At 40.3% G+C, this 15105-nt stretch overlaps 1 protein-coding gene across 1 annotated transcript; it reads left to right on the top strand.

Annotated features, from left to right (window-relative positions):
• Positions 1–1154: 1154 nt before the first annotated feature.
• Positions 1155–8479, top strand: LOC136679253 (homeobox protein engrailed-1-B-like). Its single transcript, XM_066657679.1, has 2 exons — positions 1155–1759; positions 5805–8479. Exons 1-2 carry the CDS (start codon positions 1303–1305, stop codon positions 6122–6124), a joined length of 777 nt encoding a protein of 258 aa, XP_066513776.1. The 5' UTR covers positions 1155–1302; the 3' UTR covers positions 6125–8479.
• The last annotated feature ends 6626 nt before the right edge of the window (positions 8480–15105 follow it).

Raw genomic sequence — 15105 nt, 5'->3', positions numbered from 1 at the left:
TTCAGAAAGGAAGGAGGTATTTGACTTGCTTCTCTGTGAGTGATTACAGCAGAAAACAGCTTCAGATTTTACACCAACGACACTGAGTTGAACTGGGAGCAGGAAAACTATTATTATTATTATTATTATTAGCGTCTTTTAACGTGCAAATGACGTCAGACATAGATAGATAGATAGATAGACAGATAGATAGATAGATAGATAGATAGATAGATAGATAGATAGAGAGATAGATAGATAGATAGATAGATAGAGAGATAGATAGATAGATAGATAGATAGATAGATAGATAGATAGATAGATAGATAGATAGATTTGCTAGGACGAGTGTACAAGTCGTCAATATTTTTCCTGAATATTTACATATTTTAATGCATCATCAAACTGCCAAACAACTAACGGATTCTTGAATTATTTCCTAAAAAATATATTTTTAATCTTTTTCAAATCAGAACTTGAGTTCCGGTCCACGTTATAAACACGGTTCATCTCGACCCAGCCGCAAAATAAATCGCGCTGTTCAACTTAAATAAGCATTCCTGAATGAACCAGGGCTCGAAACGCGCGGAGCAAAGCCCAGTTCGGATGGACCCCCCTCAGTCACCTCAGGTGAGTGGAGCCCGTGGCCTGGTTTAAACTCTGAGAATCTGGTCCACATTCGAAGCACCGAACTGCAGCGTGCTGTAGCTTTAAATCTGGACGTCGAGGCGAGCTCGGGGTGCTGTCAGTTACCAGAGTCACGGGGTCACGTGACAAAAGCCCCTGCTTCCTATTGGCCCAAGGCACGTGTCTAGGATACCGGGAGTGCGACGTCATCGGTGGGAGGGGGGAACGAGGAGGGGGCTCGTACTAAAAATAAGAACAAAAATCCGTAGTGAAAGTATTTCAGAGCCAGTTAGGACCTCTTTATTTAGGCAGTGAGCCGCGGCGCGCGGGTCTATCGCTAATAGCCCCCTGTATGTATATATTACAATACAGCCGTACGCTGACTACCGCCAGAGTCATTTATGAAGTAGTAACTCTTAGGATTTAGTTCGTTTGGAGGTCGGTGTGGAATTAAATTGGTGAAATGATGAATTTGCTTTGTGAGCATCGTGGGTTTTAACCGAGAACAACAGCCACAACAACAAAAAAATAATAATAAAATTTGAGAAATCAACCAATTTTTTAGTTCACAATTTTCCAACTCTCAGAAAAAAACGAAATATTTATTAACTCACACACATAAAGAAGAGGATTTTGCTGGGTGTTAAAGCTGGAAGAAAGGACGCTGAAAGGGGTTAAACAGCTGCGAGTCGGGGGATGGAGGAGAAGGACCGGAGCCCCAGAGGCGCGGCGGACTCTGGCGATGAGTCGCTGCCGGGAAACCTGCACGCGCATCGGGTCACCAACTTCTACATCGACAACATCCTGCGGCCGGACTTCGGACGCAGGAAAGAGGGCGACCACCACCATCACCACGACTCCCACAATAACCACCACAACCACCACCACAACCACCACCACCATTCCCCACGCAGCCCGCTCCACGCCGCCGTCAGCAGCGAGTCCTCCGCGCCCTCGGAGCCAGGAGCTGCGCCCGTGCCTGGGGAAGGACCGTCTGGAGCCAAGCGGAGCGCCGGGAGCGCGGAGGGAGCGCGTGCGGAGCCAGCGGAGCAGTGCCTGAGCTCGGATTCAGAGTGCTCGCAAAGCAACTCGCAGCAGATGCTGTGGCCCGCGTGGGTCTACTGCACGAGATATTCGGACAGACCATCGTCAGGTACGGCCTTAAAAAAGCATGGAAATGCATGGTTCGTGTATTGGTCTTTATTCGGCGCATAATGCATGGCTTCTCTATTGGTACGATTCCGCTGTGGCTTTAGAGGAGGATTTCTATTTTTATGGTGCATTAGGCTGTGGGTACTTTTAGAAATTGGTAAATGGTTCTAGATAATAATAAAAAGAACTTGTTGAATAAAATGTATTAAAGAACACCCTACTATCAACAAGACGATTTTTATAAAAATAATATTAACGTGCTTCGCTATTATCATTAATACTATTTCTAGTAAAAATACAATCTATTACAATGATGGTGACGGCGACGATTATTAGTACACCCTTAAAAAAAAGGTTTTCTGAAGGTTTTTCTTTTTTTACTAAAGAATTCTAGAACCACGAGTCCTCGGAGAACTATCCTTTGCGTTACGTATTCCTTCGATTTGGTTGAAAAACACTGTTGTAAAGAAATGGCACAAAAATCTTCCCAATACTGCTGTAAAACAGTTAAAAGAAACGTTTTTCAAACAACATCCAAATACCTTTTTATTAACAGCATAAACGCTAACATTTTACATTCAAAGAATCGCATACGGAACAATGCTGCATTAATGAGAACCTGCTACTATAGTTTAGCAGAGCTACAGAAGACGAACTCGCCTTTAAATATTTCAACAAACACTTAAATAAACGCTACAGGACCTCGGGAAGCTTGCCCCCAGCTCAGAAATCTACTCAGATTCGTTTGAGCTACGAAAGGGTTTCATAAGGAATTTTTGAAAAATGTGATCGAAATTTGGAAAAGCCAGCGCCTAGGCCACAGCAGCCCCCAAAAGTCTGAACTAGGAGTAGGGTGCACGTCCTCGTTGACCATGACACCACCCGCCAGCTGGAGTTTAGTCTAAGAGTTTTAATATTCTGTGTTTGATTTTTTGAAAAAGTGTTTTAACGAAAAAGGCGTTTGGAAATTTTCGTTAAAAAACTAAAACAAAAAAAAAAAAAAAACGAAATAAAAATTAATTTCTGCTCCAATTTGGAGAAATAGTCGAGACTGAGTTTGGAAAACACCTGGAAAACTCAAACAGGCCTAAAGCTTTAGTCTTTTACATGATTTCATTTTTTATTTTTGTTTTTCTTTATTCCGCGGTTTGTGTATTTTTTTAATTATACACTTTATGTTGGGAGTTATTTAAAAGCAGCAAGCACTAAATCCTTCACTGTTTGCAGCTCAGTCAATCCTTTGTGATGAAAAATAAACTTGTAAGTTTCAGAATTTCTAAACGGTCAAAGGAAAAAGTGGCAGCGAATGAGAACAAATATTTAATTTGTTTTTAATTTTTAGCGAAAACGTAGGCAAGTTTTTTGCACCTGCATTGTTCCACCGCTGTCTTTGTTAATATTTCATTAGCATATTTTTGACAATAGAGTTGAAGCAGGCTACGTGCTGGAGCTTTTATAGACCTCTTGAAGGGCGAGAGTTTCTTTATTTGAATCATTTTCTGGAATTAAATTTGAGGTTTAGATATTTTTAAGCAAAGCTTTTGCTCCGTTTGAGGAAATTTGGGTGAATCATTTGGGAAAAGTAAATTCATGAAAGGGACAAATAAAAAATAAAAAATACGAATGGCTCTGCTAAGCTACACAAGAGCAAGTTTTCCTGAGGTTGAAAGACTTATTCACAATCTAGCCAATGCTAACCAATGTGAAACGGGTTGTTTCCCTTTAAAATTATTCCCATTGTGAAATAAAAAGCATAAGTCAGTTGCATATACAATCAGCTTGATTTTATTCTTTCTTCAGAAATGTATAATGGTGGATATAGATGTGTATTTCAGCCCGAATCATTGTCCATAGTTTTAACTGATAAATAAAATAATGCATAACTAGCCTGGGAAAAAATGCTGAACGAATATTTAAAAAACGTACAATGAGTGAAGGAGGCTATGCACTCGTCCCTCAATAATGCGAGCATATGAAAGGATAATCTGTTTAAAGATCAGACCTATGCTGTAAAATATGTCTGGAATAGACAATAAAGGTCATCATAAGGATGGGCTCGTGTGTACTGTTCATTGTGAGCATTGATCTTTGGACAGAGATCGATGGGAAATCGCTGGGCAGTGGCTCGTGGTGTGGAATGAGATGTGCCATACACTTATAACAAGTTTATGAACACCACGCAGGCTTATAAATGTGGTTACTATGGTAACAGAGGGAGAAAGGAGCGCCTACACCCCCCCTTCCCCCCAGCCCCCATCCCACCCCACCCCACCCCATCTCCCCACCTCTCTCAATATCCCCCAATCCCACCACCACCACCACCCTCCAAACCCTCTAACACCCTCCCACCACGGCCCTCACCCCACCCCCAACCCCAGCCCCAAATCCAGCGGCCCTTCTTCGGCCAAAAAACTCGAGCCGATCTATTGAATTATGGCTGTTATGCAAATGTGAGGAGAGCTTTGTTTGGCAGATTCTTTATTGAAAGTTAAAAAGTTATAAAGCCTTTAACAATCATTATAAACTTTACAATAACTACTTAAACTATCATATTATATATATACGATATTATATAGCAGTAATACTACAAATACTATGATTATGGGGATTGTTATTACTAATACTACAATGGTTATTGCTATTATATTACTGCTATGATATTACTATCAATTGAATTAGAACTGAAGCCTGAGGATGTGACGTTATTCAAGAGTTTTTATTTACTACTATTTATTATTATTATTACTACCACCACAATTATTATTAATACTATGGTTATTATCATATTACTACTATGTTACTACTGCAGTAGTTACTACCTATTGGTTTATGGCTTGCATGCAGATGTAAGATGATGGTTACTGTTATTAAAGCAGTTCTTTAATAAAGACAATGTTTGAAAGTAAAAACCATAACAAAGACAACCATATATTGCTTTCTATGACACACAGCCTTTTAATTTATTGTTAAAAACCTGTTAAAAGTGTTTCTACACACAGCAAATGCTCTCTGACCTTTGTAAATATTGCAAATAAGACTATTTTCTTAGAATATTTACATTAAAGTAGATGTTACAAACAGAAATATGATGAACTATGGACATTTCTGGCAAATGCATTAAAGTAATACATTATTACTACATTATTATTACTTTATTATCGCCAATACTGCTACACTCAAAAATATCTTGTCAGTTCATCATAAAAATGACGTCATAGGTTATTTCCCCACAAATATTTATTTTTGAACGATAGTATTGAGGACAAAATTTTAGATTCAATTAACAAAATGAATGTTTTATAGACTTTCAACTCAAAACGCTTCAAAACTAATTGTTTCAATTTTTACAGTGAAGGCATTTTCAAAACAGGGCATCAGCGCAAGAACGTGAGCACTAACGACTAGCATTACGTTGCATTACTACGTTATTACTGCCAATAGTACTGACGTTAAAACAGCTGCGTGAAAATGGCATCTAGGGAAACTGTAAGTGTCTTAAAAGGAAAATTAATTGGTTGTTTAGGAGTGAAATAAATAGTTTGAACTTTGAGTAGATGTTTTACAGCAAAACAAACTGAAACTAATACTTGATTCACATAATTTCAAATTTTAAAAAATGACTAGAATCAAAAATTCTGCCTTGTTTCATTTTTACAGGGTACGTTTTTTTCAAATCAACCAAAAGTGTAGTGAGTAGAAGCGTCCAAATGTTTGCAAAATCATCACTTTGAAGGCTAGTGTAACTACATTATTACAACATTGTAATTAATACCTCCTCGTCAGATATAGAGAAAAAAAAAATGTTTTTTAAGGTTATTCTTGAACTATTGCACTACTAAAGCTGTGATGAGTAGTGCTACCACACTTATTACATTGTTATTACCAATGTTACACAACAATGTTACTATTATTATTATTATTAGTAGTAGTAGTAGTAGTAGTAGTAATATGACTGGGTTATTCCAAACGTCAAAACAAGCCAAATTCCCCTCCTCTAACTCTCCACTGACTCTTCTAACACTCTTCTTTGTTTGGACCAAACGCAGGGCCAAGGTCCCGCAAACCAAAGAAGAAGAGCGCGAGCAAAGAGGACAAGCGCCCGCGCACCGCCTTCACCGCGGAGCAGCTGCAGAGACTCAAGGCCGAGTTCCAGACCAACCGATACCTGACCGAACAGCGGCGCACGAGCCTGGCGCACGAGCTCGGCCTCAACGAGTCGCAGATCAAGATCTGGTTCCAGAACAAACGTGCCAAGATCAAGAAGGCCTCGGGCACCAAGAACACGCTCGCGCTGCACCTGATGGCCCAGGGCCTGTACAATCACGCCAGCAACAACAACAAGGACGACAAATCAGACAGCGACTGAGCGCGAGCGAGGAGGAGCGCGAGGACGATTACACAATGCAATAAACACAGTCCAATAGTGTGCAAAAGTTTGGGCACCCCCCAGGTCAAAACCAGACGTCCTCTCTGTTCTTCACGGAGAAGTTATTTCGCACGTAGCCCGTGCCCAGTTTCTGTGGTTGACGTATTGAGAACAGAAGGAAAACAGCATCAGAAGTTATGCACCACTTTATATCTTACTTGTTTTGCTTTGGGAAGGTGGGAGGGGTGGCAGCTTCAGATCATTAAGGGAGAACAAATACTGCTACTGAACGGAATTACGTTACGTACGTTTTTTACTAAGTCAAACATTACGTCAATTTGTTTTAAACCATCAGAAAAAAACAGGACTGAAATTGTTGAAAAGTTCTGATTGTCCTGTGCGAAAGTTCTGGTCCACCGTATTTCTAGTCTGTTCACTATGTTAACACCAGGAAACAAACAGAAAGTGTGCAACAAAGCTGCACAAATGCCATTTTGCAGTGTTTTTGTGTTCATTCCTTTCCCCTTTAAACAGGTCATTTGACCGGGGCGTGCTCAAACTTTTGCATGCGACTGTAAAATAAAATAAAAAATTAATTAAGGGCCAGTGTACAAATAAAACCAGCAGAAATGGAGTAGACTCTGTACGAGGCATTGACTCTGCAATATACTTAATGTGGATTGTAATTTTTACATTTGGTGTCGTGTGAAAAAAAGTTCGCAATTTTCTTTCGTTCTCTTCTTCCTTTCTTTCTTTTTTCTTGGGGCAAATATTAACAAATAAAAAATAAAAAATAAGAATAAGGAACGCCGGGAGGAAAAGTAGAGACCGTTTTGTGGGGTTTGTGTTTGAAAATAAAAGAAAAAAAAGAGAAAAGAGAAGAAAAGAAAAAGAAAAAAAGAGACAGAGACACGCGCTTTTGAGTTGATTGACACTTGACGTCGAGACACGTGATCGTCTTTAATCCATGCTGAAATCCAAAGATTTTTTTCCTGCTGCATTCAGGCAACTGTGATTTTTTTTAAAGTAACAATAAATGACAAAACTTTTATCTTAGTTCAGTGTTGGTTCGTTTGGTTTGTTTCAATGCTATTTTTATTTGATTATTTTAATATTCATATATCCGGCAGGCTTTTATTTTGACTAGCTTGATTGTGTTACAGAGACAAAGCTGGTTATTTTTGAACGTCATTATTATTATGTGTAGTTTTTAAACAGACAAAAGAAAAACAGAACCGTATTGTATTTATAGATCTATTTAACTCGGGAGGGTTACACACACACACACACACACACACACACAATCACAAAATCACACACGCAGACGTTTCATTTTGTATCAGGAAAAAGTTGAGACGAGTGAATGGCGAACAAGTAACAACCTCTGAATGACAAACGAAATACATATTTAAGGGAGAATACTTGACCCAGATCCGATTTATTAAACTTTTTAGACGGGAATGTACAATAAACCTTGTTTTGTTCTGTTTGGTTTTCATGCTAATGTCTTGGCAACGTGTTTCTGAGAGTGGTCGCTTATGATTATGAGCAATATTTCCCCAGCTATCAAACGACGTGCCCTTAACGTTCTCCGATGTTCTGTTTTGTTTTATTTTCCGCTGCATACAGTTACGCGAAAGAGGTTAAGAGAAATTCTTTTGCAGACACGAGTTTCCGGCACATAACTCAACGAACATACGTGATCCTGTCTTGTTTAGTTATAATATGACGTCCCTCGAACGTTTTCTTTGTGCCAAGGAATAGCGTCCTAGCAAGATAGGCTACACCTGTTTTCCGTAGCGTGGGCAAAAAAAACAACGAAAAAAGCATTTCGTTTAACGAATCCTAAAGAAACTTGGAGAAGTCAAGTCAGAAACTTTTCAGAGGGCTTGTTATTACGAATATTCTTTTCATTATTTATTTGATCTCGTGCCCATGTTCGTTGTCATGCAATAACAAACCTTGTGAGCAAAGTTTTCGAGGCCTTTTGCATGAGAGCTAGAAGAGAAATAGTCGTTTTTACTCCATACCAAATCAATGGTGTGAACTGTGTTGGCGTGAATTGTCATTATACATTTGAAGAAGAAGAAACAAAGTGTGCGCGTGCGTGAATCGATTCACCAAACAAACGCACTTCTGCCTTAAAAGTTCGGTGGCGAACTTTTTTTTATATATATAAACACATAAATATATATATATAAACATATTATGATTCTTGTTACTGCTATTACTTCTATTATTATTATTATTATTATTATTATTATTATTATTATTATTATTATTATTATTATTATTATAGGAGAACTGTGCGACAAGGAGAGAGCCAGTGAGAGAGGGACACACAATCTCAGCATCTAGGACACAAATTTACCGCAGAAATCTACAAAGCAAAGGATATGTATAAAACATAAAGAGATAATTTAAGTTACTTTTTTTCTTTCTTTCTTTCTTTTTTTTTGCTATTTTTTAAATGTCATGTACATTCTCTTCTGGAGTATCCTTTAAACAGATGTACATAATTTGTATCATGTTTATTTGTGTAATTAAATCCAACGGAGGAGTGGAGAACTCGTCAATAAAATGATGCATATTTCTAGTTCGACTGACCCTCTTGTTTTCAACACAACGACACTGAACTGAACACTAAAAAAGTACTGGAACGTGAAAAGTGTGAAGCCATTTTTAAACAGAGGTTTCTGTAGTTCTCCTTTAACTCAGGGCCACTTCTCACGTGTGGAGGACTTTCAGTCATTTGTAGCGTTATGTTCAGTATTATATTGAAAATTTCTTGTAAATTTTACAGTAAAATACTGTAGACTCACTGTAAATTTACAGCAATTTTGTACAGTGTGTGCTTCAGGAGATTGATGTGGAAAACAACTAACAAAATAAGCACAACACTAGAAAAGTAGTCACTAAGTGTATAGTTTACAGCTGTGGGGAGGCATCTGAAGCATTTAAATGAAGAGAATGGTTTGGGCCTAGAACATCCACTCATTAAAGGTGTGCATGGAAGCTGTTGTAGGGAAAGTAGACGTATGTAAACTTAGAAGACACTGGCTGTAATAAAATGGGTGTTTGGTGACCACTCTAAAGAAACTGGCAAGATTCTCTACAAAGAACAGCCATCAGTGATAGACGAGCGGATACATTTCATATTTTCTCTTATTATAAGAATGTAACCCTATATCAAGTTCAAACATCACGTTTACGGCGCCTGGAATGTATTCTGAAGCAGAGGGAAACAGTACGAAAAGCTTTGGCCTTTGGTTATTTGAAACTCATAAAGGAACTAAATGTAACTGTGCTGAATGTGGATGAGGGGTGTGGAGTGCAGTTGGCAGAAGGCCCACAAAGGTCCCGAACTGTTTTGTTTAGGTGGAGATGGCAGACATAACAAAACTGTTCTGATATGTCTGAGAGGCCCTCTGTATGTTTCTAAGTCCTTTAAGTTTGTGTTTATTATGTTTCAAGGCACATGTTTTGTTTGGCCTCTGTTTTCAAAAATCTTCAGCAAGATGAGAGGAGGAGAAGGCAAACACCTTCTTAAGGTTTGGTGTAAGTTAATGAAACGAGATTTTAATCACTGGTCGTTTAGGAGCAGTTCTATTGGGTCATTGTTCATGACCTTTTCACATTTGGCAAAGCGTTTACAGGTTCAAAGGCAGAAGGAAGATTGGCTGGATTTCCTTGGACAGATTTCGTTATTTTAAAGTATGATTATTGATTAAAACAGGGACCTACATTATGACATGATCACAAGATATGCCCTCTAAGCTCTGGTTGTAAAATTACACTTTGGTTTTACAATTCTTAGTCAGTTTTTCTCTCCATATCCAACGTTTACTACCATTTCCAGGCTTCAGTTTATTACAGCAACAGTTTTCTTGCTCATCAAACATTCCCCAGGCTCACGGACGCCAAATGCCTCATGCATCTACTTTGCAATTCCTTTACAACTAGAATAGAACTTTCTAATTACAGTAACGTTAGTCAGCATTACGAAGAATTCGATTTCTGAACTTTTCTGTTCTACTTCTGCTTTAATCACATTAGAACACAAGCTTCTATAAAAGAGAACAGACTCCCAACGATCGTAAAAACACTTCAAAACAGGTCAATGTAAGAACCATGTAACAATCTGAAAAGTGATCATATTTTTAAGATTTGTTCCTACGTTTATTTTTCATAACTTTTCTTCGTGTCACATTTTCAAACTTCAACAATCGTCTTTGATTTATGGACTTGATTACATGGGGTAAACAAACCCAAATTTCCAATGGTTTCAAACATTTGAGATGCTCTAAATCTGCCTCATCATTTGACACTTTGTTAGACATAAACTTATTGACTTTCATAGTGTGATCACATTAAAAACGTTCAAAAGAAATCATCGTAACATTTCTCTCTTTGCCTCTTCATGGCATCAGCTGAGACTCTTCAGTTTAGACCAGATTCTTTATTGTGAATGTGTTGCTTTGTTATAACAGACCACTGCCAGACTCCTGACTGAAGGTATGAAATAATTTATAATTTTATACATTCCTTTATTGGACCTAAATCTACTACGTGCAAAAGTTCAGTCAAAGGCCTTCAACAGCAATTTACCAGGTCTGAGACTCTTCCCCCAGAAAAGAAGACAAACATACACCATGTTCTAGGGCCTTTGTAACAGAAACTAATCACCGGTTGCAGACTTTGCAGCAAACAGTTACATTATTTGAAGGAAAGGCTGGAGTGGAGAAAGTCGCAGGAGTGAATAGGGCGCAATACAAAAGGGAAGCGGCGGCCCATCTCTGAGAAACCATTCCCAGCATTGACCTGAGCTCCTCAATGCCGCAGAGAGCTCATCTGCATTTCTATTCGGACAGGGCTAGTGTGTGGACGTAACGCCCAGCATCCAGCGTCCGGCAACCTGCCCGGCTCCAGGAAACAGAGATAAGGCCAGAGAAGTGGCCAGGAGAAGCTCGGTAAAGGTCAACAGCAGGAACTCAGACCTCTCACTTAGATGAGCCTCAGGTAGATTTGATTAAAGCAAAAGGGAGACACACCTAAGAAACTCAGCTAAGAAACGGTGAAATTTAAGTTCATATTTAGTTCAATGTTTTTTTTAAAGCTGGTGGTGTAATCCGTCATGAAATAAGTCACAAAACGTTATGCTGAGTGTCAAAGTCAAAAGCATCATAACTTTATCCCTCATACTTTTAACTGCAGGCTTATTACACAGCTATTAATCTCCAGGCTTGTTATTACTCAGTAAACACCAGTCATAGGTTTCAATGATGTCCATGTCAGTGTACGAACGGTGTTCATTTGATGAAAGAGTGAGTCAAGTGGAAGTAAAAGGCACAAAGATTTGCGCAAAACTGAACAGAATTTCCAAAAAAAAAAACACTCATAGTTCATTACAGAACTGTGAAATGTTTTAGAGTTACATCTGCTTTTGAAGTTTGTTAAACTTTACTCTAAAACACACGATATTCTAGAGCTCCACGTAGTGCAGCAACAGCAGACAGCAATACTTTCATTAAAGTTTGGTTGTGTACCATTAATTATTAAGTACATTTTAAAAGTTTCACTATATTCACCATTTTGTGCTTTTTTTGACTAAACTTCTTAATGTAAAAAAGAAGAAAACAAAACTCCACACCGACCAGAAATATGGTGAAATTATATTCCAAAACTTAAGGCACTGAATACATTACACTGACAACACAGTGACAGCATTTGTACCTCAGGATTTACAGCTTAACGTGGTACAAAAACAGTGGAATACAGTAAAATAGACTGTGTTCTTTGCCTCGAAACAAAACAAAAACAAAAAACGCTATTGGAAATCACCGCAGTGGAAATCCATTCAGCTTTACATTCTCCAGCTATGAAAATAGCATTAGTATGGGCCCCGGTCTGAGCCCATAACCTACAAGGGGCCGTTGGTCTGAATGAGCCATCCGTCTCCCAAACCTCACTCTTAGACTCTTAGCCTCAAAGTTTTCACGCAGGTCGATTGTGACGAGGCTGCCCCCGCTCCGAACAAAAAAACATCTGCCTTTTGTTATTAAAAAGCCCCTCTCCCTCACCCTCACCCTCACACCCAATGGGTCCTACCTTCCTTCCTTCTAGAGACGCAGCCGCCTTGTCACACCGAGACCCATGCCCCAAGCTGAACTCCAACGAATGGTGGAGGCAAAGGCCAGTCACACTCCAAAAGAAAATACATATCAGAAAAGTATTGACGTCTCCTGTTGGCCCCCTCATACAAAAGGGCCCCCGTCCTGACCCCTCCCCCACTGAGTTATTTATCTATAGTTTTCCCCAAAAAACGCTTCCTAGTCCCGATTTGAATATGCAATGAAGCGCCGGGGCTTTGTGGCGGAAATATAATTAAGGTCGGTGAAAGATGGGCGAAGGTGAAGAATGGGGATGACATCAGGCTAATTTCACACTCACTTCTCCGATGGCCAGGCAGTAGCCGGGCCCTCGCCACACAACACAGATCAAAGCCCGCTCGCTAGCGCCGAGAAGGCCAAAAGGAGGACTTAAGTATGCTAATCTCCAGGACAAATATATTTTAATCTTGTTAGAATACAAGTTAATGCTGGAGCTCACTGCTGAACTTAGCAAGTCCACTCTCCAGCTCATATTTGTGAAAGAAAGTGGGATCTTCCTGCTTTTTTCCTGCTTTAGACTTCAGGCAATTTTACAAAATGCATCATCAGTCAGTGTGTGGTGGGGTCGGAGTACAGCAGCAGACCTCTCTGAGGGGGTCAAAGAGGACCTTCACCCAAGCCCTTAGCCAATCATTCTCAAGAAACCTGTGAATGATTCATAAGTTTTAATGTCAATTCTCAAATAAGGAAAGGGGGGTGGGGTCAATGGAGAAACACTATTCATTTCTTAAAGAACCTTTCAGTATTTGGTTCCTTAAAGGAACGTTTGGTGAAGCCAAGCATAACCTGCAGGGTTCCATTGAATAACATATATATATAATTTATAAAATGCTTAGTCAATACATGGGACCCCTAACAACGGTGTAAAGCACTTCCACTTTCACTTCAGATCTGAACCAGCTCACAGCTGATTGGTTCCATGTTGTGGGTCTGAAAGGATGTGGAGCTATCAAGATGCCCTTACAGTGAAGAAGAAATAGACACTAAAGAAGAACCTTTGGAGATGAAAGAATGAGGCGGATGGTGTTCTTTTTCTCAGACAAAGCCAAAAAATGCAACCAACTTCTACGACTGATCTTTGAAGAAGCAAAAAGAGTGTTATCCTTGAAGTTAAAGCTCAAAAATGCCTCTTAATCTTAAATTGATCTTGGCTTCTCCGTACAATACTAAGACAAACCTTTAATTGGTGTAAGACCTTTAACACACACACCCCGTTTGAGAAAAACAGCTCAAAAGAACCGTTCACTGAAAAGTTCAGGGCGCTCCAGAGAGTCCATTCCGCAGCGTTTATTTTTTAAGAGTTTAGCACGCATAGGAAATGAGGCTCGGGTTTGTCTGGTCACTTTGAGCCCTTGCCAACAGCACCTTGGTAACCCTTGATCTGTCATGTATTTAGGCTTAAGTCGGGGTTGGGGGGGGGGGGAGGGGGGGTGCAGAAATGGCCGAGCACAAAGGGGAAAAGCTACTTTCTAAGGCCGCAAGCCAGCCTTACATTGGACAACACAAACCAGGCCAGCTTCCTGGAAGATGAAAAGAAGTGAGAGGAGAGGAAAAAAAGGCTTTAAGTTAATTACACACTTTTGTGGCCGTGCGAGGGCGATAAGGTTTGGGGACGCTGACCACTCTGTGACATCTGGACTCACATTACTGGTCTTGTGATGTTCCTCCCTGGCTTACTTTCTCCTTCCAGTAAATACAAACACAGAGCACCGTTATTGTACAAAGGAACATACTGTCAACACTTTCAAGAATGTCAAAAAAACACAGCCAGAGCTCTGTAACTCTACAAACATCAATCAGGCCAATGTTCTCATAAAAAAAGCATCAGAAGTGTGTTGAGTAACTGCTTATTTTATATCAGGGTTCATGAGGCTACATCACACCCGTCTGAGTGTCAAACAGTACATAGAACTATGTTTAAAGATACATCACTGGTGTTAAAGTCCAGTTGTGTTCCCTAAAGGTCCATTACATTCTCTTCTCTAGAATGAGATGTGTAAGATTTTATTATAGAACTGTGTAAAATAAAAGAACATAATATGTGTCCTAGAGATGAAATGGGCTCCAGGGACCTGGAGGTTGTGGGTTCGAGTCCCGCTTCGGGTGACTGTCTGTGAGGAGTGTGGTGTGTTCTCTCTGTGTCTGTGTGGGTTTCCTCCGGGTGACTGTCTGTGAGGAGTGTGGTGTGTTCTCTCTGTGTCTGCGTGGGTTTCCTCTGGGTGACTGTCTGTGAGGAGTGTGGTGTGTTCTCCCTGTGTCTGCATAGGTTTCCTCCGGGTGACTGTCTGTGAGGAGTGTGGTGTGTTCTCCCTGTGTCTGCGTAGGTTTCCTCCGGGTGACTGTCTGTGAGGAGTGTTTTGTGTTCTCTCTGTGTCTGCGTAGGTTTCCTCCGGGTGACTGTCTGTGAGGAGTGTGGTGTGTTCTCCCTGTGTCTGCGTGGGTTTCCTCCGGGTGACTGTCTGTGAGGAGTTTGGTGTATTCTCCCTGTGTCCGCGTGGGTTTCCTCCGGGTGACTGTCTGTGAGGAGTGTAGTGTGTTCTTCCTGTGTCTGTGTGGGTTTCCTCCGGGTGACTGTCTGTGAGGAGTGTGGTGTGTTCTCTCTGTGTCTGTGTGGGTTTCCTCCGGGTGACTGTCTGTGAGGAGTGTGGTGTGTTCTCCCTGTGTCTGCGTGGGTTTCCTCCGGGTGACTGTCTGTGAGGAGTGTGGTGTGTTCTCCCTGTGTCTGCGTGGGTTTCCTCCGGGTGACTGTCTGTGAGGAGTGTGGTGTGTTCTCTCTGTGTCTGCGTGGGTTTCCTCTGGGTGACTGTCTGT

Source organism: Hoplias malabaricus, chromosome Y (genome assembly GCF_029633855.1).
Source record: "Hoplias malabaricus isolate fHopMal1 chromosome Y, fHopMal1.hap1, whole genome shotgun sequence".
Taxonomy (NCBI): domain Eukaryota; kingdom Metazoa; phylum Chordata; class Actinopteri; order Characiformes; family Erythrinidae; genus Hoplias; species Hoplias malabaricus.
This window is presented reverse-complemented; position numbering and strand designations above follow the sequence as displayed.